Below are 27150 nucleotides of genomic sequence, written 5' to 3' on the forward strand. Positions count from 1 at the left end.
CTTCTCTTCTAGAAGGGGCTGTGTGGGTGTGGAGGGAGCCACATAAGACTGAAGTTGGAAGACTCAGGTTCTGACCCCCATCTTGACCCATATGTGGTGTGTGGTCTTGGATCAGTCTTATCCTTTTTCTGGGCCTCAGTCTTCTCATCTGTGGTAAATTAAATACAGCCACCAATTCTTTACAGACCCCCCCACCAGGAGATGGGGACTTTCCCCACTTCCCTCCATCCCACAGTCAGCCATGGTCTAGTCCACGTGGCATCCTCTCCCCCTAGATTAGCCATGCGGTAGCCTCCTAATGGTTCTCCCCACATTCACTCGGCTCCCCCCATCATACATTCTACACACAGGAGATCGAAGGGCATGAAAACATAAGTTAGATGTACCCTTTGTCTGTCCTATGCCCCCTACTCACAGCCCCCAGCGTCCCTCGCCGTGAATTGCAAGATTGTCACCCTCTGGCTGCCCACCACCTCTCCACCTGTCTCCTCCTTGTTCATTCTGCTCCAGCCTCATGTCTGGGATTGGGACCCCGATACCACACAGCTGGTCACCTGGAGAGAAACTGGAGCAGAAAACCAAGGTAGAACTGGAGTTAGAAACCTTATGGTATTGAAGTTTCAATTTAAGACAAATACTGAAGTGTTACCCAGAACTACTCCGTGAACCTGGGGAAAGGATTTTTTTCTAAGAGGTGGAGATGGTGGTGGCATAAAGGAGGAAGGGTTTGGGGAAATGCAGAGTTTCTGGTGGAAGCTAAGGGCTCAGAAACCTCAGCTGTCACTTCACATCTGGACGGGGAACAGGGTGAGTGAGCCAGCCATCAGGCTGCTGCACCCACACGTGCTTGCACACCTTAGTTTTCCCTTGACTTTACACCTCTAGTCCTCCGTTAGAGTGTAAACTCCTCTCAGGAGAAGGACTGTGGCATATTCATCTGTGTAGCTCCCTGTCTCTCAAACAGAGCTCTGCACAAAGATGGCAGAGAAAACGTTTGATGAATGTCCTGAGCATCGATTCTTCCTGCCAGGCCGCTGATGGGAGCAGCATCCCGATTCTCTTCTAAAGAACTCTCCTTTCCCCACTCCCACTCACGTGCGCCATGTGACAGCTGACTCCTTCCCTGGCTCCAGAGCTGGACACATGCTGAGCCCCAGCCAAGCAAAACATCACCTTTACCTGACCACAGTGAGTGCTTCAAGAATGGGCAAGTGACCATTCCAGAACTGAAGAGACAAATGAAGCAGAGAGAGGCAGGGATAAAGGTAAGTGCTTTTCTGCTAGGATTGCAAGTAGTAAGGATACTGCAAGCTGGAAGCTGCTGAAGGCCTGAAATTAGCCAAGGCATTGGAAGATGGAGACAGAAGATGGGAGAGAGGTCAAATCCTGATGATATGGGTTAAGCCCCTGGATCCAGCTGAGTCTGAAGCCATTTATGTCATTGCATTCTTGAGTCACCCAAGCACATAAATTCCATTTCTTGACTAAGGCAATTAGAATTGGGTTATCTGTCACTTGCACCCTAAAGAGTCCTGACAGGCAAATGAATGAATGAATGAATGAATGAATGCATCTACTGGAAAACTTGAGGCATAGAGGAAAGGATTCTGTGCTAAAAGTCAGCAAGGTATGTGACCATTTACTGTGTGACACTAGGCAAGCTAGTGTGTGACACTTGCCTGATGTCTCTGGACTTCAGTTTAGAACTCTGATATCACTCATTTATTCAACAAATATTTACAGTATTTACTGTGCCAGGCACCATGCTAGGTGTTGGCTCTGCTGTACTAACAAAACCCTCAGGGTTCCTATTTTCATGAAAATGGAAAAAAAGTTCAGTTCTAGAAAAATAAATTTGATTGTGTCACTGTAAAATCTGTTTGTGGTAGAAGTCTCTAGCACTTAGTAACCGGTAGCTGTTATTAGTCCTTCCACTCCTTATCAGCTAATATTGCAGGGTTAGCTATAGGAGGGGCAAGAAATAGAGCCTAGTGTAATGGGGGGGTACCACACACTTCACTCCCTTCCCTGGCTCAGGACCAATCTGAAATCATGCTTAGGAGCCTAATTATACCCAGCACTGAGCTAGAGGGTGTAGTGAGAGCCTTGTGTGGGCCTGGGTCCAATCCTCTGGGGCCTTTAGCTATAAGAATTGCCACCAAGTACATTCTTTCTGGCCTCTGGCAAAGAGACTTTTCTGAGTCAGTGTGCCTAAGAATCAGGCTTAGAAATGGAACTACTTAAGCTCAATCTCTTTCTATTCTTGTAATAAGGAACTAATGATGCCAACTGCAGTTGGATTTCCAATCCTAAAGGGAATTCACAGCTTGGGTTGAAGTGGCAGAATGTCAGATCTAAGCCCAGTGAAAGAGTGTAAGTTTAGTAGCCCAAAGTAGCCAGAGCCCTGCTGCACCTTCTATTATTTAATTTATTCATCCATTTTAACAAATATTTATCAAGTACCCACTCTGCACCAGGCACCATCATGCAGCAGCAGCTGGCTCTGAAGAAGGCAGCCCCCAGAGAAAACAGATCTAGAGGTGAATACTCAAATATGATCCCACTCCCGCGTACCAGGTGTGCACACCTGACTAGGCCCAGCCAGGTGCTAATAAATCAGCTTTTTATATATATCAGCTCATGTGCTCTGTTCTAAATATAGCCCAGGTTCTTGCCTGTTCCAGGTATTATTGCCGCATTTTAAAATGACCTCAAAATAAAACAAAACGATCTCAAAACTTAGTGGTTTGGTACTTAATGCCACTGACTTTTACACTTAAAAATGATGAAAATGGTAAATCTAAGCATTAGATTATACTATGTATATTTTACCACAATAAAGAATTATGGAAGGATTAAAAAAACTTAATGGTTTTAAACAACCATTTAACTATGCTCACAGATTTGGGGGGGTCAAAATTGGGGGCAGGGCACAGTGGGGAGGGTTCATCTCTGCTCCACAGTGTCTGGGCCTCAGGTGGAAAAACTCAAAGGCTGGGGGTGAGGGATTTAGTGTCTGGGTGCTGGAATCATCTGAAGGCTCTTTCATTAACGTTGTCTGGGTTGACTCAAAAACTAGGACTGTCTACTGGGGCACCCACATGTGGCCTCTCCACGTGGTTTGGCTTCCTCACACTATAGTGGCCTCAGGGTAGTCAAACTTTTTATATGGCAGCTCAGAGCACCAAACATGAGTGTTTTTGGGGGGAAAAAAGGCAAAACCTGCATCCCACTTATGACCTAACCTTGGAATGTCTGTCACATTCTATATTGGTCCAAACAGTCATAAGCCTATCCAAACTCAAGGTTGGGGGGTGGATAGAATTACACTCCATGTTTTGATGGGAGAGCATCAAGATCACATTGTGGAAGAACATGTCTGAAGGAAAGATATTGTTGCAGCCACTTCTGAAAAATAGAACCTGTCATACCACCTTTCAAAATGGGCTGAAAGCAAAGAAGCTACAGAGGAATCAGTTTAGATGAACAGAGCCCTGGAAGAGCTGAACACAGTCCGCCAACCCTAAGGATTAGCAGTTCACACCTGAGAGGATCCCTTCTCAGGCTGGGCAAGTGCCAAGGGCATCCGTCTGAGGTACAGAGTTGCCGGTGTCTAGTTGTAGTTCTGTCAGTCCCTAACTGTGTGTCATCTCACAGTAGTAAGGCTTTTCATCACTGAACTTCCTCACCTTTAAAATGGAGGTAATGCTTGATCATGTTTCACCAGCATTGTTGCAAGAACCAAGCAAAATATTGTATGTAAGAAAAATGTGTTGCGAAAGTGCCCACAAATTGACCCCCCAGGTGGGCAGCCCACTTTGACAGTGCATCTGGGGCAAACCACATGCTGTGGGTTCACCTTTGCCACCACTCTCTCTCCATAGCAGCCACCCTCCTGTTTTGCTTGCCCGTCTCAGAGGTAGGAGAGAGAGATGGAAGCTCAGAGAGGGCAAATGACCTGGACAGGGTCACACAGCCAAGAAAAAGATGAAAACCTAGACCTTTATGCAATGCTAAGACTTTCCATTCTAAAGTCTCCAGCCACTGACATTTTCTAGTAGGTGACTCTGACCTTAGCTGAGAAGCCTGACAGATTATAGCCAGCATGTAGAGTCACACTGCCTGGGTTCATATCCTAGCTACTTACTAGCTGTGTGACCTTGGGAAAGATAATGTTTCCCCATATGTAAAATGGGAGCAAGACCTCCCACACAGGGTTAAGAAGTAACCAAGTTAATATAAGGCACTTAAAACGTCATCAAGCACTTTGTGTTTGCTACTGCTAGCTACAACCACTACTGTATACTTAGTATATAAGTAACATCCAAGAATGTAATGAAATATAAAGGGCGGAAGTATCTCCTTGAAATGATAAATTCATTTCGGGGGAATTCCCTGGTGGACCTAGGGTTAGGACTCAGCGCTTTCACTGCCAGAGCGGGCTCGATCCCCGGTTGGGGAACTAAGATCCCGCAAACCGCGCGGCTCGGGCAGAAAAGAAAAAAAGATACATTCATTTTGGAGAAAGCTTTAAAAATAAACCTAAAACCTCTACCATTTGTCAGCTTTTAGTCAATGGAGGCAAAATAAAGGTCGGTGGAAATTTCCCTCTGATCCCTACAGTTCCATTTTCACTTATTTAGTCATTGCTTCCACGAAGCCTTCAGACACCGTCACAGGTGTCCTGTATAGCCCATTCACATCATCCCACACAGCACAGTCCAACCCACGTGGATTCCTCGCCCAGCTGCTTCAGCTTCCAGCCCTTTCTCCACCCCTTTCCCGTTTAGGCGCCTTCGAATGACGTCAGAAGCGGGCGCCGACGCCACAGGAACCAGCGCCCCGAGCCTGTGCTCTACCGAGGCGCCTCCCGGAGCCCGTTGGGGGGCGTGTGGACCCGAGCGCGGCGGGGCTTCGAGACCCGCTGGGGCCAAGTCTTTAGCTTGAGGCGTCGCTGCGCCGAGGACGATGAACCGCAGCCGCCAGGTGACGTGCGTGGCCTGGGTCCGCTGCGGCGTGGCCAAAGAGACGCCAGACAAGGTGAGGCCTGGTCGCTCCGAGGTAGGGGGAGCGGCCTCTTTGCAGCACCCTGAGTCAGCCCCACCTGGGGATCTGGACCCGGAACGCGCGGCCCTGGCGCGGCTGGTGGGACTGACGCGGTGAGGCCGGCTGTGGCCTGTTTGTCGTGATTAGGGTTGCGGCTCCGGGGGTCTGGGACTCCTGGGCCTGGGATCGGGGGCCCCGCCTCCTCACGGTCCCTTCCCCCAAGCCCAGCCCCACCCCCAGTTCGCAAACACGTGGACCTCACGGGCTGGAAGGGGGCGGGGTGTTGCTCGGAAGGGGAGCTCCCGCAGAGCCTTCCTGACGACACCACGTCGTCTCCCACCACCCCAGTGCGTTTCCAGACATAATGCGAAGAGGGGGCACATATGTGAAACTCCACTTTCCACCCCTCCGCTCGGCGTTTAGAGGAATAAACTGGATGAAAGCTGTGGTGTAGAAAAGCTGGTATGGAGACCACGGTGTCGTGAGGCTGGGAGTTGAATTAGGAATTTCTCGCAGTAGTCCAAGTGAGATGTTGATGTGGCAGTGAGGATGCGAGGTAAACGCGACACGTCATGAAGGGAAAGCCTACAGGAGTGAGAGACTGAGTCTGTAGCAGAGGAGAAGATTACTTAAGTTATTCAGCAGATACTTACGAAGCGCTTTCTCTGTACTAGGCATTGTTCAGGGTCCTGGGATAGGCATGAACAAAACAGGAAAAGTCCCTGCCTTTATGGAGTTGATACGTGCATATATAATACTATGTCAGTGGGAATAAATGCTATGAAAGAAATAGGGACGGGGGAGTGTTCGTTTCAATGTTATTGAGCCAGTTTCAACAGGGCACAGACTTTTGTTCACCAGTTTCTCCAGTGTTTGGCTCACAGTAGGCATTCAGTGCGGTATATGTAGAATAGGGACGGGAAACCACCTCATATTAAAAATTATTGAAGGAGGTAAGAGTTGTTGTTTAAAAGGAACATACAGCCTTTCAAATCCTTGAAGACAGTGATTTCCAAAAATGTCTACACATTGGAACCACTTGTGGAGCTTAAAAAAATCCCAGCTCCCAAGTGTTGTGATTTAATTAGCCTGGAGTAGAGCCTGAAATTGTTAAAAGATTCCCCACGTGGTTCTAATGTGCAGACAGATTGAAGAGTTTATAGGAAGAAGAGATTGAATTTATTCTACAAAGTCCCAGAAAGGAAAACTCAAATCAATAAGAGAAATTAGAAAAGTAAGTATCTTTTGATTAAACTTAAGAACCTTTAGTTTCTGGAGCTAACAGAATGTCATCACCCAAGAGGATTTCCATATTATTAAAGGCCTTTTAATACAAACTGCATGATTGTTTGATTAATCATCTATCATCAGGTATCCCTACCATGGGCAGAACACACAGTGACAAGGAGCTTACAGTTTAGCAGTGATACGGGCGTTTTTAAAAGGTACTGAAGCGGGGCTTCCCTGGTGGCACAGTGGTTGAGAGTCCACCTGCCGATGCAGGGGACACGGGTTCGTGCCCCGGTCCGGGAAGATCCCACATGCCGCGGAGCGGCTGGGCCCGTGAGCCATGGCCGCTGAGCCTGCGCATCCGGAGCCTGTGCTCCGCAACGGGAGAGGCCACAACAGTGAGAGGCCCGCGTACCGCAAAAAAAAAAAAAAAAAAAAAAGGTACTGAAGCATTGATTAGGTGAGGGAATGCCAGTTTTTAAGTAAAGAGAATGACTTCAGTTTTGAACAGGATGTCCAAGGGGAGAGTCTTACAGGCAATTGGAAAAATGGAACTGCAGTATACAGGGCTAGAGAAGGGAAAGTTTGGAGTCATCTGTTCAGAGTTGGTGGTTTTAGTCTTGAGAATGAATGAGCTGTGCAAGGAAGTGACAGCGTAATGAGTGAATACTTGGCAGGGATACCAGGGGAGAGAGCAGAGGACCAAGGCAAGGCTGGTTTGTTTAGGAACATCCACGGGAAGAATGGGGAGAAGCGGCCAAGGAGTTGGGGTAAGTGGAAGAAAATGAGAGGGGGTTTCGTAGAAGCCAGTTTATACAAGTCTGTCTTTTTTGAAAAAGACTGGAGAGGTAGACCGAACATGATTTTTTTTAACAGTTTTAGGTGAGAAGCATCTTAATTTGTAAGGACCTGTGAAAATTCCATTTGACTTTTGATGTCTTTTGAAGCTATGTTTTATATTAGTTTGTAAACTTCTTTTTAATTCAAAGGCTTATAATGATTTCCTTAAGTATATCATAATGAAATGTTTGGTCTTTTATAGGTAGAGCTTAGTAAAGAAGAAGTGAAACGTCTCATTGCTGAAGCAAAGGAAAAATTACAGTAAGTTTTGGGATGTTGACGCCTGTAGTAAAGTCCAGATGAAATGGAAATCTTAAACGATGACGACAAGGCGGTCTTGTTATTGAACGGTGCCTTTTGGGTGATCTTTTTACTTTTTATTTTTTCATTGGCATAGAGAAGAAGGTGGCAGTGATGAAGAGGAGACAGGTGATCCTTCAGAAGATGGCATGCAGAGTGCCCGTACCCAGGCCCGACCTCAGGAGCCCCTGGAGGATGGCGACCCAGAGGATGACAGGACGCTGGATGATGATGAGCTGGCCGAGTACGCCTTAGACAAATATGATGAGGAAGGTGACCCAGGTTAGAATTCACCCACTTCTACTGGTTTTTAATCACAAACTCAGTGCGTTAGATCATGCTTCTAGTGTTCCATCAAAGCTTTACTCTGAGAATCTGTTGGCCTTTTTGTCAGTCAAATAATTGGGCTCAAGGAAGACAGCATGTTTCCTAAACTGATTTAAAAAATCAGTTCAACCCTCTAAGATCTAAAAAACAAAAAAATGTTAGTATGGTATGTTTTATTGCAAGTAGTGGTTATGATAATCTGTAATTCATTTTTCTTTACCTGCAATGAGAGAGGAATTATTACCTCCATTTTACAGAAGAGAAAACAGGCTTACAGAGATGAAATAACTTTGCCAGTATCATGCAGCTGGTGATTAATGGAGCTGAGGTTTGAACATTCTCTGGCTCTAAAGCCTTCGTGCTTTTCAGTGTACTTCACTAGATGCAGAGGATAGTTTTTGCCATTGGACTCTGGGTTGTGGGCCCCTCTGGGTTGGCTTCCATCCTACCAGGACAGAGTGCCATGGGAATACAGAGAAAGAAGAGCTAACCAGCCTGGAGAAAAGCCAGTCAGACACTGCTCCCTGATACTCTCTATACCTTGCAGAGTATTGACTCTTTCTCACCCAGTAGAAATTCCCGTCTCTGTTGCCTGTCAGATGTTTAAGACGTATTAGCCCTGCCTCCTTAAAGTAGCTTCTCCTGAAAATTAAGAGTATCTTCCTTCTCCTGAGTTTCATGTTATTCGGGGTCTACTCTATGTCACCTTTGCAGACATGCCATAAAAGAATGCCATTTTGGGGTAAGTTTGGTGAAAAGGGCGTGTAGTATCCTCTCTTTCAGATTCATTAGGCAAGTTAGCATATCAGTGGTTATGAGACATCCTGCAATAAAGAAACCTATTTAACTTTATGAGACTCATCATTGTTCAATTTTATTTGACCAAGCAACCCTTAATTTATTGTGTTGATACCAGTGTTTTAGGGACCTATTTATTTCCAGGTCTGCAAAGCCACCTCTCTGTAGCACTTTTGAATAATGATTACAAGGAGCAAACTAGAGGATCTGAGCAGAGTTCTAACATTGGTTTGATTTGATTCTTTTAATGGAAGACTGTGTATTCCAAGACTATCAGATGTGCATTCCAGGGCCAAATATAAATGGCTTTTAAACTCCTATTTATTATTATCCACTATTTCCTTTCCCAATTGTGGATGATCCAGTGTTCGTTACGAAATAGATGGTTGGATCTAAGTCTAAAGATGGGATGCCTTAGGAAAAATGCTTTTGTCAAAATGACTGTTTTATTCATTTTGTTTTATGAATTCTTACAGATACTGAAACTCTTGGTGAATCTCTTTTGGGTCTTACAGTCTATGGGAGTAATGATCAAGATCCTTATGTTACTCTGAAAGATACGGTAAATATCTTTATGGCTTTTCTAATTATGCTCCTTAAGTGTTTGAAAAACCTTCCCAAATATCTGATTCTAGTCAATGACTTTTTCTTTCTCCACTTAGGAGCAGTATGAACGTGAAGATTTCTTGATTAAGCCCAATGACAACCTCATAGTTTGTGGCCGAGCTGAACAGGACCAGTGCGATTTAGAGGTACATGGTAAGTGGGATACATGCCTTACTAAAAAGTTTTCTACTTAAGTGATACTAAAATAACCATCATAGTAACTATTATGGATTTCTAAGCACCAGATCCTTCTGTATTTCATTTAAGTTGGTCACCTAGTTAAATCAGACTTCCTGGTTATTGTGCCTGGGCATGTGTAGTCCAGTGTGTTAGTTTGGTACTTGACTTTACTTATGGAAATAGGTCACCTGGAAGGTTCTAACTGGGTTTTTTTAATCTTTTGTTTAAACATTTTTGCCAGTTTTTAACTTCTTCCCCTCAATGGAGAAAACCTGGAAGTAAAACTATTTTAAAATGCAAGAAAAAATTATAATCTCATTACCCTGAGGTAACTTTTTACCCTGGCTCTTTATTCCAGTTTGCTTTCTGGCTGTTTTTTCTTTATGTGGCAAAGACTACACTCAATATAATTTATCCTGCTTTTTTTCAGAGTCATTTCAAATAGATCCCCTTTTGCAAAACATTTTATTCTTTTCATAAAACTTCAGCATAGAGGCCCACATTTTTCTTCAGAGACCAAAACATTTTGGTCACCTTTCTGAGTGCAGAGAACGTTTGCACTAAAGCCAGAGGTGAATACAGTTGAACCTTGAACAACACGGGGTTGAACTGCATAGATCCACTTATATGCAGACTTTTGTTAATAGTAAATACTACAGTACTACACGATGTGAGTTTGGTTGGGATACAGAGGGTGGACTATAAGTTATACAGAGATTTTCTACTGTGCAAAGGGTTAGCATCCCTAACTTCTGCATTGTTCAAGGGTCAGCTGTACTTTGAATCTGAAGTAGGCAATGATTTGAATTTTTCTTTTTTATTGGAATTCTTAAATCAGATATTTCTTAATGTTGATATTTATTAATTCAACAAACATTAATGACTATTTTCTTAAAATAGACCTTTAAGATGTTTGGAATATTCTGCCTCCATATTTTCCCTTTTTCTTTTTTTTGCCCCTTCCTGTGTGCACACATCCTCAGACAGGTCCATTCGTGCCCAGATACTCTCCTTCGTCAACACTCTTCTGTTCATCTGTCTTAAAATTTTGAAGCTTTAAAGAGATTAATAGGCTAATGCCTTTTCTTATAGGAAACACAGTTATACAGTTTGAAAATTAAAACCCTTGGGTTTAATGTTTTACTCCATTTTTTAGCTTGGATTTCTTCACGGTCTTTAAGACTGCCCTCAGGAAGCCTATCAATCAGGCCATTTTTATTCCATGGCCCATTGTGATCTATTTATAAAGTCAAAAAGACTTTAAATAGCAAATACATCAATGTGAAGTTATTCTCCTAATTATCTTTGAACTATTTACATATTTCAAATGTAAATCATGATGATGGAATTTTTAAAAGACCAATTCTAATTTCAAGAAATTGCAACTATTACGGTTTGTCATCGTTGATTTTTATGCATTCTTATTTGAGAATTTACTGTAGTCATTCCTTTGAATCTCGTGAGCATTAGACAGGAGCTGAGAAGTTGAAGTAAAGCAGTTGTATTCCTACGTTGTTCTAGGTTAGGTCATTAACGATATATTTTATTTGGATTTGGTGTGAATCTCCAGATTACCTAGTGTATCTCTGTTCAAGAATAATTTCAAAATTGCACTCTAAATCAAATCTGAATAATAATCTGACATGGTTAAAAGAAGATTATTTTAAGGCATCATCATCATTTTTATTTAAAATGTAAGCTGAGTACATTGACCATAGTTGAGGTTCTTGCAGGCCCACAACCTAATCATTTTGAACACATTCTTATCATAAAGTGATGTGATAGAGCATTACATGGAATCTGCTGATCCCAAGATCTGTCCCAGATGCAGTGGTCTGAAGAATTTTTTTAAAATCCTTAGCTTATCTTAACATTGCTTCTTTCTAGTAAACATATTGGGGGAAATTTCTGACTACTTGGGCTCTATTTTTATCAGTGTTTCATTATATAATTTTTAAAAGACTTTTTATTGATTTTAACAATAAATATTAAAGAAGCAATTTTTGACAGGCATTTCGACTTCTAAATATGAGTTATTTCTCTCCAGTGCTGATTTGTTCTTCTTTACTTATGGCCAGATAGACCTTTAAAAGATAAAATAGGGCTTCCCTGGTGGCGCAGTGGTTGAGAGTCCGCCTGCCGATGCAGGGGACACGGGTTCGTGCCCCGGTCTCAGGGGATCCCACATGCCGCGGAGCGGTTGGGCCCATGAGCCATGGCCGCTGAGCCTGCGCGTCCGGAGCCTGTGCTCCGCGATGGGAGAGGCCACAACAGTGAGAGGCCCACGTGCCGCAAAAAAAAAAAAAAAAAAAAAAAAAAGATAAAATAATAATGAAGTACTTCTTATGGAGACCTCTTTTGTTTTCTGTAATTGGTGAACCAGAAGGTAGGACCATTTTAGCCGGGGAACATGCAGATGGAGTATTCAGGCAGATGTCAATTCTCTGTCAGTGTTCCTGTTCCCCTTTGGGGCACACCAGGTGCTGGGAATATATTTGACATGAAAAATTTCTGCCTAGCAGTAAATACTTTGGAATGTCTTTAATGTCATAAAATATGTCTCACTTTAATCAAGTGTCTCCCATAGGTTTAAAAGGGAGAATCTTTTCTTTTGAGTGGGATCTGATTTCTTATTCTGATGTAATAAATTCTCTTTTCCCAATCTTCTCAGTTTATAATCAAGAAGAAGATTCTTTTTATGTCCACCATGATATCCTCTTGTCTGCATACCCTTTGAGTGTGGAATGGCTGAATTTCGATCCTAGCCCGGATGATTCAACTGGTAATTAGAAAACTTGAGATTGCTCAATGGTTCTACTCCTATGTGTTTTTCCTAGCCACATAAGTTACCTATTCTGTATGAATGTTTTCATAATTATTGATGGTTTATGAAGTTAGTGTTATTTTATGAAGTTATATAGTTCTCCAAACACAATCACTTAATTGTTTTGGGTCTGTGTGTCTCCAGACTTTGGACAGGCTAAGGAGGTTGCTGCTCCCCTGTAGGCAGAAGGACAGGGCCTGGAAGCTTTGGGTCTGCAGGACTGTGTGAAGGTCTCCTAAAAACCCAAATCTATAAACTGGCATGGTGTGTCTGATGGTACCAGCTAGAGTTTAGTGCATGACCCTTTTCAGAAAACATCAAGGTAAACCAAAATGAAGAAAGAATTGGGCTCTCGTGTTAGTCCCTTTGGCCACAGCTGCACAGTACTAGTTGCCCCTGCATACTTCTTAACAAGGATCAAAACTGTTAATACTCAGACCTTACATCTGGTTTGCAAAGCTTGTTCACATTCATGATCTAATCAAATCCTCATCCTCACAACAGTCTACGAAGGTAGGAAGGGTTTTCTCATGACATAAGTGAGGACCCTGGGACGGGGAGGCCCTTGTTATTCAAATTGTGGTCTGAGGACCGGCAGCACAGCATTGCCATCACCTGGGAGCCAGTTAGAAATGCAGTTTTGGCGCCCCACCCAAGACCTGAAACTGAATCTGCATTTTAACAACATTCAGGTGGTGTACACACATACGAAAGTTTGAGAGAAACTGCTCTAAGCCATGACGCAGTTAATCTGAAGTGTAATGTATTTCATTAGGAGTTGTATTTTAAATCATAAGTATATCATCTCCTCCTGTAGGAAATTACATTGCTGTGGGAAACATGACCCCCGTTATTGAAGTGTGGGACCTTGATATAGTGGACTCTTTGGAGCCAGTCTTTACACTTGGAAGTAAGCTATCAAAAAAGAAGAAAAAGAAAGGAAAGAAGGTAAACAAGCTAATAGATATTTAAACTCTGATGACAAACAGAGAGGTTTTTGGGGCTGGGGACGGGGGATGGGAACATGCACTTTTTCAATTAGACACTTTTGGTGAAATAGGACAGGTAATTATGAAGTTACTCTAGTTTCTAGTTTTGCAAAGCCCATCCAAAGAAAAATTGACTTCTGATTATATAAAACCTCCACTGGCACGTTATTCATCCTTACACAAAACAAATTACTCTTAAGATTATGATCTTCCTTCATATAGAGTAGCTATTCACACTAAAATGCTATTTTTGAACTTTTAAAGTATTTCTATTTAGCCTTGAGTATGTTGAATTCTAAATATCCATGTATTCCTGTAGCTTTTAAAACTGTCAGGTTTTTGGTGGGGGAGAGATGGGTGGGGTGGGGATTGACTTGTAGAATTATAGCACCTAGATTAAGAACTACTATAGTTTCTTTCCTGTAAAGAACATTTATCACGTCTCTCAAGTAAGAGGAGGAAAAGGTGTTTCTTTCCCTAGATATTTGGGCAAGTTTACTTAAAATAAGGTTTAAAGAATCTTACAAATTAATATACCAATTTTATTTGGGGGTGTACTTTAATACCAAAAGTAATTAAACAACTATTACAGAATTCCTCAGCAGATGGGCATACCGATGCTGTCCTTGACCTTTCTTGGAATAAGCTGATCAGGTAAAAAATACCATTTGCAGGATTGTTAAAGACGGTAACCATCGTGATTTTACCTCTCGTCTACACTTATCTCTCTACATTGTGAGTTTCGCATCTTTGTGTCCACGTTTTATTTTCTTTTCCTGCAGTACAAGCTGCTGGAAGGCAGGAGCTCTGCTGTCTGTATCCTTGCACCTCCCAGCATCACCTGCCAGCTCTTCACTTAGTAGATGCTCATTACATATTTGGGGGCCAAGTGCCCTCCTCTCTAATACCGCTAGGAAGAAACAGTATGTACTGCAGTGCCAGTGGTGCAGTAGAATTGTTTCTTCAGGGAAGATGTTTTTCTCACTTCATTTAGTTTTCACATCTCATCCACGTGTTCTTTATATATATTTTTTCAACTGTGGTAAAATAATGTAACATTACCATTTTAACCACTTTTAGGTATACAGTTCATTGGACATTTTTGCACATTGTTGTGCAAAACGATTACCACCATTCAACCCCAGAACCTTTTCATCTTCCAGAACTGAAACTATATGCCCATTAAACAATAACACCCGGGGGCCTCCCTGGTGGCGCAGTGGTTGAGAGTCCGCCTGCCGATGCAGGGGATACGGGTTCGTGCCCCGGTCTGGGAGGATCCCATATGCCGCGGAGCGGCTGGGCCCGTGAGCCATGGCTGCTGAGCCTGCGCATCCGGAGCCTGTGCTCCGCAACGGGAGAGGCCGCAGCGGTGAGAGGCCCGCGTACCACAAAAAAAAAAAAAAAAAAAAAAAACAATAACACCCCATTTCCTGCGCCCCCCAGGCCCTAGTAACTACCGTTCTACTTTCTGTCTCTATGAGTTTACTCCTCCAGGTACTTTTTTTTTTTTTTAACATCTTTATTAGAGTATAATTGCTTTACAATGGTGTGTTAGTTTCTGCTTTATAAAAAGTGAATCAGCTATACATATACATATATCCCCATATCTCCTCCCTCTTGCGTCTCCCTCTTATAAGTGGAATCATACAGTATTTGTCCTCTTGTGACTGGCTTACTTCACTTAGCAAAAGTTGTAGCATTTTCTTTCTTTTTAAGGCTGAATAATATTCCATTGTACGTATATGCCATATTTTGTTTATCCATCTGTTGATGGACACCTGGGTTGCTTCCACGTCTTGGCTTTTGTGAATAATGCTGCTGTTATTGACACAGATATAAATAACATGGGTTTGCATGTATCTGTTAGAGTCCCTGCTTTCAGTTCTTTTGAATATATAGCCAAAAGTGGAATTGCTGGATCTAATGGTAGTTCTATGTTTACCTTTTTGAGGAACCACCGTACTGTTTTCTACAGCAATTGCACCATTTACCTATCCTCCAGCAGTGCACAAGGGTTCCAGTTTTTCCACATCCTCTCCATCACTTGATACCTTCTGTTTTTGTTATTGTTGTTTTCATAATAGCCATCCAAACAGGAGTGATGTGGTATCTCATTGCAGTTTTTTTAATATAAATTTTAAAATTTATTTTATTTATTATTATTATTTATTTATTTATTAGTTTGGGCTGTGTTGGGTCTTCGTTGCTGTGCGCGGGCTTTCTCTAGTTGCCACGAGCAGGGGCTGCTCTTCGTTGCGGTGCGTGGGCTTCTCACTGCGGTGGCTTCTCTTGTTGGAGAGCACAGGCTCTAGGGTATGCGGGCTTCAGTAGATGTGGCGCGTGGGCTCAGTAATTGTGGCTCGTGGGCTCTAGAGCGCAGGCTCAGTAGTTGTGGCGCATGGGCTTAGTTGCTCCGCAGCATGTGGGATCTTCCCAGACCAGGGCTTGAACCCGTGTCCCCTGCATTGGCAGGAGGATTCTTAACCACTGCGCCACCAGGGAAGCCCTCATTGCAATTTTGATTTGCATTTCCCTAATGATTAGTGCTGTTGATCATCTCTTCAAGTACTTATTGGCCATTTTTATATATTCTTTGGAGAAATGTCTATCCAAGTCTTTTTGTCCATTTTTCAATTGGGTTGTTTGGTTTTTTGTTGTTGAGTTGTGTGAGTTCTTTATTCTGAATGTTAATCTCTTATGAGATTTATGATGTGCCAATATTTTCCTCCATTCGATTGGTTGCCTTTAACTCTATTGAAGTGTCCTTTGATGCACAGAAGTTTTTCATTTTGATGTAGTACAGTTCATTTTTACTTTTGTTGCCTGTGCTTTTAGTATTATAGCCAAGAAATCATTGCCAAATCCACTGTCATGAAGATTTTCCCCTAAAAGTTTTATAGTTTTAGCTCTTAAGTTTAAGTCTTTGATCCATTTTGAGTTAATTTTTCTATACTGTGTAAGGTAAGGGTTCACCTTAATTCTTTTGCATGTCATCCACATATTTTTCATACTTATCCTTAAACAACAATTACTTCAAAGGGGCCATTTTCCTAATAGTGTAGTTGGTTTGAGGGGCTGCTAAGGCAAGGGAGGTAAGCATTAGGTTGAGTACAGCTTACTTAAGGGGGGTAAGAACAAACTGGATTACCCAGGGCACTTTTTTTTAAAGCATTTCTATTACACTGGACACTTTATAATTGTGAGCATTCTAAGGAAGATCCCAGAGTGCTGGCTTACTGAGGGATATCCTATCTTGTTTGTATTCAGACCTTTTCAGAGTTACAACTATTTGGGGAAATGGACCTGAGAAAGTTGTTTAGGTTAGTATTTCCCAAACATAGCTGCAAATCAGAAACTTCTGGGTAACCCTTTAAAGCACAAGTTGCTAGTCTCTAATCCCCCAAGATTGAGTCAGTCGTTCTGGAGCAGGGGGCCCAAGAATCTGTTGGTGTTTTTGTTTTTATTTTCAAAGCTTCCCCAGATGAATCTCTTGCTGCCGGGCTACAGGCAGTTGTTCGGGTTTTGCTTGAATTGGCCCTGACCCTGACGAATGGGCAGATAAATAAGAGATCTAATAATGAGTGTACCATGCTTTTAGAAACCCAGTTTTATTTATAAATTCTTATATAGCAACTGTTACTTTGAGCAACTGAAAGTTCTTTCTAATGGAACAACTCTCCTCAGTATTCCAACTGACTCGTCAATTCCTTTCCCCACCCACAATTGGTTCCATTTAGATCCTTATCAGCACCTGTACTCCCTTCCTTTCCCATCTGCACTCACATCTCTGACTTCAGTGCCACACATTTCTTTGCTCCTTCACTCTCCTTTCCCAATCTTACTTTAGATCTTGGTTCTCCTTTCCCCTTTCTTTACTGAAAAGGTGCAGTATGCTTTAAAATATGTCCCATACTCTGGTGCACAGAGTTTAGGATTATGGTGAGGAATAACATGTTGCCCTTGTTACTGGTGGGGCCCTTGGTTTCTAGTAAAATCCTCCCAGGAAAAAAAAAAAGCATGTTCTCTGCTAATTCATACTCTTGTTGGAGTGCTCTTCTTGCGGTTATAGTGTTCAGAAGTTTTGTTTTTGTTTTTTTAGCCTCATACAATAAGAACTTTAATGTGGGAGGAATCTCAGATATTTTTGGAATGACTGGGATGAAAAATGTACTGTGGAATTTTAACTTTTTGCTGTTGGGAGACATAGAATATAAATAAACTAGATACTGGGAATTTAAATTAATATTTAATTTATAAAATGCTAAGGACTTAAAACATTGTGACCTGTATGTGGGAGGGACTTAATGGTAGAAAAAGGCTAGCATGACCTGAATATACATGATCCTCCTAGGAGACCTTGCATGTATCACTGAAATGTGAGTTACAAAACTGAAAGTAGTTTGTATAATGGAAGTAATTTATTGAGGAAATAATGTCTGAAAATGAGTCCATCAGCATTTTATTTCAACAGTATATTGGTTTTCTGAACAAAAACATTACTGTCACTAATGGCCTATTTTGTGTTGAGCCATGTTAAAGTTCGATGTTGAAGAATGAGCTTTCACTTTCAGGACTATCTGTATTTTTAGGAGGCAGCTAACATTTATCAAGGGCCTGCTATGTCCCAGTTACTCAGCCAGGTTCTTGCATAGCAGCTCTTTGAGGTTGGTTGTTTCATTCTCATTGGCAGGCAAGTGGCAGCACCAAGACCCCATTTCAGGTTTTCTGGGCCCTAAAGCCTGTGTTCCGCTGTAGAACTACATTATTAGCGCTTGATCCCTAAGAGGTAGACATATTGGGTTTTTTCTGTTAATAGCATTTAATGCTCTTTTTTAAGGAAGAAAAAAAAACAGTTGAGATGTAATTCATACTATATGACCTAGCAAGTACACATATCATAAAATCCACTCTTTTAAAGTATATAATTCAGTAGTTTTCAGTATATTCACAAAGTTATGCAGCCATCACCACTGTCTAATTCCATAACATTTTCATCAGTCCAAAAACCATGCCATACTCATTAGCAGTCACTCTCGTTCTCCTGTCCCTCCAGCCCCTGGTAGCTACTCATGCTTTCTGTCTCTGTGGATTTGCCTATTCTGGACATTTCCTGGAAATGGAATCATATAATACGTGGCCATATATATCTGGCCTCTGTCACTTAGCATAATGTTTTCAAGGTCCATCCATGCTGAAGCGTATATCAGTACATCATTTTCTATTGCTGAATAATATTCTCTTGTATGGATATACCACATTTTGTGTATCCATTCACCAGTTAATGGACATTTAGTTTGTTTTTGCCTATTATGAATAATGCTGCTGTGAACATTCATGAACAAGTTTTTGCATGGGCATACGTTTTCATTTTATTGGATACATACCTAAGAGTTTAATTGCTAGGTCATATGGTAGTGTCTCTACCATTTACATTCCCACCAGCAGTGTAGGGGGGTTCCAGTTTCTCTACATCTTGGTAGCCCTTGTCTGTCTTTTTCATTATAGCCATCCTGTGAGTATGAAGTGGTATCCCGTTTTTCTGATTTTCATCTCCCTAATGACTAATGGTGTTGAGCATCTTTTCACATGCTCATTGGCCATTTGTATATCTTCTTTGGAGAAATGTCTGTTCAGATCCTTTGCCCATCTTCTGATTGGGTTTGTCTTTTTATTATTTGGTTGGGAGTTCTTTATATATTCTAGATACAAGCACTTTATCACATATATGATTTACAAATATTTTCTCCTGTTCTGTGGGTTGTTTTTTCACTTTCTTGGTAGTCTTATTTGCAACACAAAAGTTTTTCATGCTGATGATATCCAGTTTATTTCTTTTGTTTTTGCTTTTGGTGTCATATCTAAGAAACCATTGCCTAACCCATTGTCATGAAGATTTATACCTGGGGTTTTTTGGGTTTTGTTTTGTTTTTTTTTTTTGAGTGCTTTAGAGTTTTAGCTGTTATGTTTAGTAGACTTATGATCTATTTTGAATCACTTTTTGTGTATAGTGTGAGGTAGGGCTCTATCTTCTTTTTTTTGCTGTAGAATATCCAGTTGACCCTGGGTCATTTGTTGAAGATACTGGTTTTTTCCCTATTGAACAAAGAACGAATACTCTTGGCACCCTTGTCAAAAACCAGTGAACATAAGAACATAAATTTGAGGCTTTAATTCTGGACTCTTCTATTCTGTATGTCTGTCCTATGCCAGTACCACATTGTTACGATTACTGTTGTTTTTCAGTCAGTTTTGAAATCAGGAACTGTGAACTTTTCAACTTGCTCTCCTTTTTTCGAGATTATTTTGACTAGTCTGGGTCCCTTGCATTTCCATATCAATTTTAAAACCAGCATTCAGTTTTCTGCAAAAGGGTCAGCTGGGATTGTGGTTGAATCTATAAATCAATCTGTAGTTGTCAATATTTCTGTCTTAATGTTAAGCCTTCCAGTCCGTGAGCATGAAATGACCTTCCATTAATTTAGATACTCTTTAATTTCCTTCAACAATCTTTTCTTGTTTTCAGTATATTAAAAATCTTGCTTTTCTCTTGTTAAATTTATTCCTAAGTATTTTATTCTTTTTGATGGTATTGTAAATGAAATTCTTACATGTAATCCTCTTGATTTTTAAAAGATTACCTGATTTGTTTCCTCCCGTTCTCAGAAATGTACTGGCCAGTGCATCAGCTGATAACACTGTTATTCTGTGGGATATGTCCTTGGGGAAACCAGCAGCCAGCCTTGCCGTACATACAGACAAGGTATGGTGATTTAATGGATAAAAGAGATTCTAAAAAATCTGAGACATATATTGACTACAAATAATCCCAAACATTTATATATGGCTTTTTGTGAATTACAAAGTGCTTTGACATGCTATCTCACTGGATCCTTCACAGAGCCCTTTGTGATAGTTACAGTTACCCACCTGAGAGATGCAAAAATGGGTGCAGAAAGGTGAAGTGACTAGGAACATTAGTGCTTTTTACAGAGTCTCCTAAAAAGGGATGAAGGGGTATCAGTCACCAAATAGGGTTAAAGAATTTAACGGATGTTACTACAGAACCCAGGGATCTAATGTGCTAATGTACATTGTGAAACTTCCGGAATGTGTGGAGTTGCCTAGTAAGTTTGACAGCTCCCATTTTTTCTTCTGATTATACTTTAGCATTTGAGGGACATAGGTATACTGCCAAGCACACTTTGGGAAATGCTGCATTGTGTCTTTTTAAGTGTCAGCCTTTATTTGGAAGTATGTTTTGTCCTTTTGATTATGCAGTACATTTACGTTTCTTTAAATAGTACTACATTTCAAAGGGAAAAACCTGTAGAAACACTGCCAAATTGGGTCTCACCAAGTATAAGGTAGTTTTACCAAACCAAAACAAACATTGATCTATTCATTATTCATTTATGTTTCTTCCTTTTAGGTCCAGACTCTCCAGTTTCATCCATTTGAAGCACAGACTCTGATTTCTGGATCATATGATAAGTAAGAAAGCATGTCAGGAGTTAATTGCTGTCATTTTTATCCTCTTGAACTAATTCAGAAAGTATCACTTGATGCTCAGGTAGAATTTATTACTGAGGCTTTTATGTGTTTAAATTTGTAGGAGTACTCATTGTCCTTTCAACTTGACCCTTTCAATCTGCAAGGGAATATGGTTCTGTTATAATGTACTTCCTAACTAGCAACTACTTTGATTGTTTTAGAGGGTGTATGAGTTAGACATTGCTGTGAAATAAGCCATCCCAAAATTCAGTGACTTAAAGCAGTGAACATTTATTTCTTATCCCCTGCAGGGTTGAGCTAATCGAGGCTAGATTCAGCTGGTAGCTCTGCTCATCTTGGCTTGTTTAGGCTGGGCCCGGAGACCTGGCTCTCCTCCTCATGTTTCACATCTTCCTGGGACCAGTGGGCTGGCCCACACGTGTTGCCATAGCAAGGTCAGGAGTACAAGCAGAGACACCAAGGCCTCTTAAGACCTGGGCTCAGACCTAATACACGTCTGTCTTACTCTTGGCCAAAATAGACATCACATGGAGTGGGAAATGAACTCTGCCTTTAGGGGAGGAACTGTCAAATCACTGACAGAGGGCTTGGATGTAGGGAGAGGTGAAGAATTGGGACCACTGTGGTCAACCACAGCGGGGTTTCCAGTCATATGTGTGCTTTTTACAGATTGGGTCTGAAGGTATGAGAGGTAGCTAGTAGAAACAGAAACCAACTTGCAGTCTTTTTTTTTTTTTTTTTTTTTTGGCGGTACGCGGGCCTCTCACTGTTGTGGCCTCTCCCACTGTGGAGCACGGGCTCCGGACGCGCGGGCTCAACGGCCATGGTTCACGGGCCCAGCCGCTCTGCGGCATGTGGGATTTTCCCGGACCGGGGCACGAACCCATGTCCCCTGCATCAGCAGGCGGACTCCCAACCATTGCGCCACCAGGGAAGCCCTGCAGTCTTTATTTTGATTCCTTACCCTTTTTAAGAGTCCTATATTTACATTTTTTAGTTGGGATTCATGCAAAAATTGCAAAAGTCTATTTTCAGTTCCTCCAACAGAGTAGCCTACTTGTAAAGAGTAAATGTGGCTGAGATGTGAGTTATCTGGCTCTGAGCACTACTGGGGAAGGGGAAATTAAAAATTGTCCCGTTCTTTTGGAAATAGAGAGGATTCATCTTGGAAGTAGAGGATTCAGTCTGGGGGAGGTCAAGGCCACTGTGACATCCAGAGCTACCAGTGTCTTCAAGTGACAGGACCAGAGTCTGCCAATTAGTAAAAATCAACTCTTCTACTTTCAGATGAGTTGATTTTTCTACTTAAAATAGGCTTTAAATAATTGGATCTTGATTTCATGGTGTTGTTTTATTACCATTTCATTAAAAATAAACTAAAACATACAGGAAAATTGAACTCTTAAAACCCTAACTTTGCCTGAACACGTCCAGGTCGGTGGCTTTGTATGACTGCCGAAGTCCAGAGGAAGGCCATCGAATGTGGCGATTCAGTGGGCAGATCGAGAGAGTGACTTGGAATCACTTTTCACCTTGTCATTTTTTGGTAAGAGTGTGCATATTACTGTTCGTTTATCAGGTTATTAATGACTTTTTTTCTTTACTTCCATTGTAGAGAGAATCTCTGAAAAGCTTTTTCTGTATTAACAGTGTGAAGTATTTGGGTTTGAGTTTTCTTTAAAAAAAAAAAAAAAGATTTTTAATAAGAGAACAATGGATTTGCCACAAAAAAAACAGTAAACATGTAAATGATTTTGCTAATTTCCAATCATTCCAAAGTGTCACATTTATTAGTTGTAATTAGTTGATCATTTTAAAATTACTTTGAAATACTCAGCATGAGTAATATTCTTTTTTGTTTTTTAATGGTTAAATTAGTCCAAAAAATATTCCTTTATTTATATATTAGTACTTAAATGGAGCTCCAGTGATGCAAATGCGAGCCTATTTAATTAATATAGCACTTAATATACCACCATCTCCCAGATAGAAAGTTTACGATCATTTTGTAAATACCCTTAATATCTGTAGAATAACAGTTTTCCATGTAGGATCCAAAGATGCCACTGATGTTTCAATCCATGGAAAAATAAAATCCCAGCTTTTATCCAGAAGGGAAGATTAATTAGAGAAATTGTGATACATCCATATATTGCCTAATTTTCCTAAAGCAAATACGTAGTGCTTTGTAAATGAGGAAAGGAATTCTTTAAAAAACAGCTTTCTTAAAATATGTGAACAATTTTACTAAGTTTCCTGCACTTGTGGGAACATTTAATCTCCTCTGTGCGGAGTTGCATGCAGTTCCCAGCTGAGCTCCCTTAAGCCAGATTTCATCTTACAGTTACCAGGCGTGAAGTCCCAGTTATATTTGAATGTTGTACTGTACTTTGGCTCTCAGCAGGCAGGCACACATATTTCCTTAGGTTATTTGCTAACAAATGGTTATCAGTACTAAATTCACAAATATTTAGGGAAATGGAAAGTAATCAAAATAAAATGGTTTACCTCTTTCCCTCCAGTCTCAAAGGATGGGATCTCCCTCTTCTGTTTTTATGCCCATCTGCAGCTCCACCTTCAAGACTGCATCAGTTGTCCTTTTTCCCCCTCCCTTTTTCCTGTCCTGGCTGTTGCCCTTGGCCTGTATATAGGCTCAAGTTTTTGTCTCCTGTCCTTGACTGGGTCTCTTAATTCCTTCAAAATTTTCTCTTCCTTTCTTCAACGTGGAACTGTAATCTGCCTTTCAGTCCTTATCTAATTAAATCTCTTTGCCAAAATATTGACAGCATTGTCACTCCTTTCTTTAGAACCCCTCTTTCCTTGGCTTCTTTAACATTGTTATTCCCTCCTCCCTCTTTGATTCTTACTTCTGTGAGCTCCTCCTCAGCCTGTACCGTAAGTGGCTGTGCTCTCCAGGTCTCTGTCCTCAACACGGTGCTCTTAATTATACACTCCCAGGGTGTATCTCCTCTGTTCTCAGTGGATGTAACTTCTACCTCTGTGCTTGCATATCTCTGCAGTCTGTATCACTACCACAGCTTCATACTCATATCCAACTGCCTAATAGACATGTCAGCTAAACTAGTCCTTGTAAGAACCAACTTGACTTGTCTACCCACAAGTAAATTCTTTATGTCCACGTTAATTTGTAATAAGCTCTTCAGGTAAGTCAGGTACATAGCTGATTTTCACAATGATTTATACTATTTACCCATTGCTAAATTGTATTGTCATGTAATATTACCTTGCCCATCTTTTACTCTTTCCAGGCCAGTACAGATGACGGCTTTGTATATAATTTGGATGCACGTTCAGATAAGCCAATTTTTACACTTAATGCACACAATGATGAAATTTCTGGTGAGCAAGAATACTGTTTCTTTCATCTCTATTAACCTATGATGAAGTATATTTATTTCAAAGTGAGAGTCTCTGAACTAATCTTCCTCTAGGTCTTGATCTAAGTAGTCAAATCAAGGGCTGTCTTGTGACTGCATCAGCGGACAAGTATGTGAAGATCTGGGACATATTAGGAGATAGGCCAAGCCTAGTTCACTCTAGGGACATGAAAATGGTAAGAATATCCCTGGGCATCTTGGTTTTTTTCTGTTTCTGATTTGTCGTTTGTCTTTCTCTAGGAATCATTGCACTAAAGAATATGGATTTGTTGGGAGGTTAATTTGGGGCTTAGTCAAATTTGTGGAAGTTTTATAACTTAGGACAGTTTGGGGAGAAATCAGTGACTAGCTGGTTCCTTTTCCAACTCACATGATTAACAGTTGCTGGGGAAAACAAGGATGATGAGGGGGTGGTTTTCAAGGACACAAGTGGAATGGCCACATTTTTTTTTAACTTTATTTTGTATTGGAGTACAGTTGATTAACAATGTTAGTTTCAGGTATACAGTAAAGTGGTTCAGCTATACATACACATGTACCTGTCCTTTTTCAGATTCTTTTCCCATTTAGGTTGTTACATAGTACTGCGCAGAGTTCCCTGTGCCATACAGTAGGTCCTTGTTGGTTACCCATATTACATATAGCCGCGTGTGCATGTCAACCCAAATTCCCTAACTGTCCGTCCCCCCATTTCCCCCCAGGTAACCATAAGTTCCACAATGTTTTAACCTTAAAATCAGGACCATCCCAGGAAATCTTGAACCTTTATAGGGCACCACAGTGGTTGAGGTCAGTTTATCACCTACTTCTTTGTATAACTAGTTCTTCTACACTGAAATTGATTACTATATAGTAGCAAGAGTTTTAGAAATAACTGGAATTCAATAATTCATTCATCAAATATTTATTGAGCATATACTGTATGCCAGGCACTAAATTATAAAAATTAAATTGCAGACATAGAACACTGCACACAGCTGTTTAAAATTGTATATATGTATGTATATATATATATAAATATTTGTGGAAAGGCAGGTTACAGAGCAGTTTTTATAGCATCATTCCATGCACATATTTAAATACTTAAGTCTTTGAATGCTTATATTTAAATCTAGAAGACCCTGTCCCAAAACATGAACAGCTGGTTATCTCAGAGTGATTTTTATACTTTTTTGTATTTTCTATGATGCATATGTCATCTAGTAATAAAGTTGAAATTTTAAATGATTGAATAATGACATGTGGTATCAGCATCATTACTTAAAAAGGAGAATTAAAGTTTCTGGGAATACTTAGCAGATTAGATTAATTAGGAAATCCCTATTAGAATGACAGTGGAGATGAGAATGAGAGACCTGAGTGATCAGAGCATACACCTGTCCTCACAGAATGTCCATCATGCTGAACTTGTCCAGCTTTGTATTGTAGAGATAGTTCTTCCAACTTGACTGTGAACTACCTTTGCAAGAGCCTTGAAAGAGATTCTGGTGAGTTGGTTTTGAGTAACCATTCCAATCATAGGTTCTTGTAGACAGGAGTAGGGATTGAGATTAGAGCTTTCTGGAAAGACTGAATTCACTGACTTTGTATTCTCTTCTCAGGGAGTTCTCTTCTGCTCTTCCTGTTGCCCTGATTTGCCATTTATTTATGCTTTTGGAGGTCAGAAAGAAGGGCTTCGGGTCTGGGATATAAGCACAATCTCTTCAGGTAAGAATCTTAATTTCCTGCTTTTTCTGGATGAGTTCTGTAAGAGCTAAAGTAGTACAATCTGTGGCTTGAATACATTAAGGAGATAATGAAGGTGGATCCAGTGCTCATCCTCTAGTACAGTCTGCTTAGGAAACAGATAAGATCAAATTGTAATTTGGAAATGTTCATGTTCACAAATAAATTTGTCTTCACACTTTAGATAATTTTTAAATATCTTTGTGACAAAATTTGAATTTTAAAAACGAAAGATTTTATTGGAAAGCTGGAAGGATATATAGTGTGGTCTCGAAGAATGGCCCTCCTCTTCCCAGTTCCCAGTGTGAATAAATCTGGCTTTTTTCAACTACTTCCTAGAAAATCCACCTTTCCTGAAGGGGCCATTCTGTTCCCTTCTAATACTTTCTGATTCTTCCCTCCACTGGGGTCCTAAATCCAAAAAGTTCTATTCTGATCATGATATAGAGAAAGATGAAGGTAGGAAACGATCAGAAGTACAATAAGGGAAGGATAGAGTCACTGTTATAAGGGCTTGGACATCTGTTATCAAGGTGCATTTGATAAATCCAGGACAAGGCAAAGAAAGTAAAGTATTTAAAAAAGGAGGACCAATTTAAAACATAGTTAAATCTTCATTCAGAACATTATCTTGGACTTTTGAGTTGGTTACTTACCCATTTATAAAGTGCTAAATATGTATTTTTCAAAACAAAATCTCCACCACTGGGTAGAGAACCTCATTGCTCATGTCTACATTTTAGTCTCTTTATATTATAGGTTCTTAGTTTTCTGATAGGGTAGCTTCTTAACCATTTATTTATGTTTTAGTAAACGAAGCATTTGGAAGACGAGAGAGGCTTGTTCTCGGCAATACAAGAAATTCATCCGTTAGTGGCCCTTTTGGGTGCAGGAGCTCAGCAACACCAATGGAGTCTTAATGAAGAGCATACAGTTTCCTGTTTTATTTACCCTAACTCAGTTTTTTAAAGCTGGCCTAAAGGTGTTCCCTGCTGCAGCCATCAAAATGACTGAAACAAAATTGCCTGACATTCCTCTCTGAAGCTGTGGTGGCAGCACAAACAGGGCTGGTCTTTGTGCTAACCTTTCAAGCATGTGGTCTACAGGGCTCCACTTGCATTTCTTGAAACAGGATAATAAAAAAGGTTTTTTAAAAATAATTCCTTAAGTATGCCATTTGTCACAGGTAGTCTAGGTTTGTAAAATAAGTAGAATTTTAAGAGAGGAAAATCCTCTAATCTTAAAAGATAGGTAAACCCAGGCCTAGAAAAGTGGTAATTAGGCCAAGATTGCACAGTAGACCATGAGCACAGGCAGGTCCCGCTGGGACTACACTTTCCTGACCAGCTGTTCTCCAATTAGTGCTCATGAC

General features: G+C 40.8%; 1 protein-coding gene across 1 annotated transcript; it reads left to right on the forward strand.

Annotated features, from left to right (window-relative positions):
- The first annotated feature begins 4927 nt into the window (after nt 1-4927).
- On the forward strand, nt 4928-26932 carry PWP1 (PWP1 homolog, endonuclein). Its single transcript, XM_079715273.1, has 15 exons — nt 4928-5040; nt 7319-7377; nt 7514-7698; nt 9018-9103; nt 9204-9300; nt 11999-12109; nt 12969-13099; nt 13733-13794; nt 19807-19903; nt 20573-20634; nt 22090-22201; nt 23925-24015; nt 24108-24229; nt 25655-25760; nt 26589-26932. Exons 1-15 carry the CDS (start codon nt 4969-4971, stop codon nt 26696-26698), a joined length of 1503 nt encoding a protein of 500 aa, XP_079571399.1. The 5' UTR covers nt 4928-4968; the 3' UTR covers nt 26699-26932.
- The last annotated feature ends 218 nt before the right edge of the window (nt 26933-27150 follow it).

The sequence above is a fragment of the Hyperoodon ampullatus genome, assembly GCF_949752795.1.
Source record: "Hyperoodon ampullatus genome assembly, chromosome: 11".
Lineage (NCBI taxonomy): Eukaryota > Metazoa > Chordata > Mammalia > Artiodactyla > Ziphiidae > Hyperoodon > Hyperoodon ampullatus.

What these genes read in the sequence shown, in the direction of transcription:
- PWP1 (XM_079715273.1), top strand. Translation starts at nt 4,969, where the DNA reads ATGAACCGCAGCCGCCAGGTGACGTGCGTGGCCTGGGTCCGCTGCGGC. An exon ending in TGATGAGGAAGGTGACCCAG is followed by an intron (nt 7,699 to 9,017) that starts GTTAGAATTCAC and finishes GAATTCTTACAG; the next exon opens with ATACTGAAACTCTTGGTGAA. An exon ending in ACACAATGATGAAATTTCTG is followed by an intron (nt 24,016 to 24,107) that starts GTGAGCAAGAAT and finishes ATCTTCCTCTAG; the next exon opens with GTCTTGATCTAAGTAGTCAA.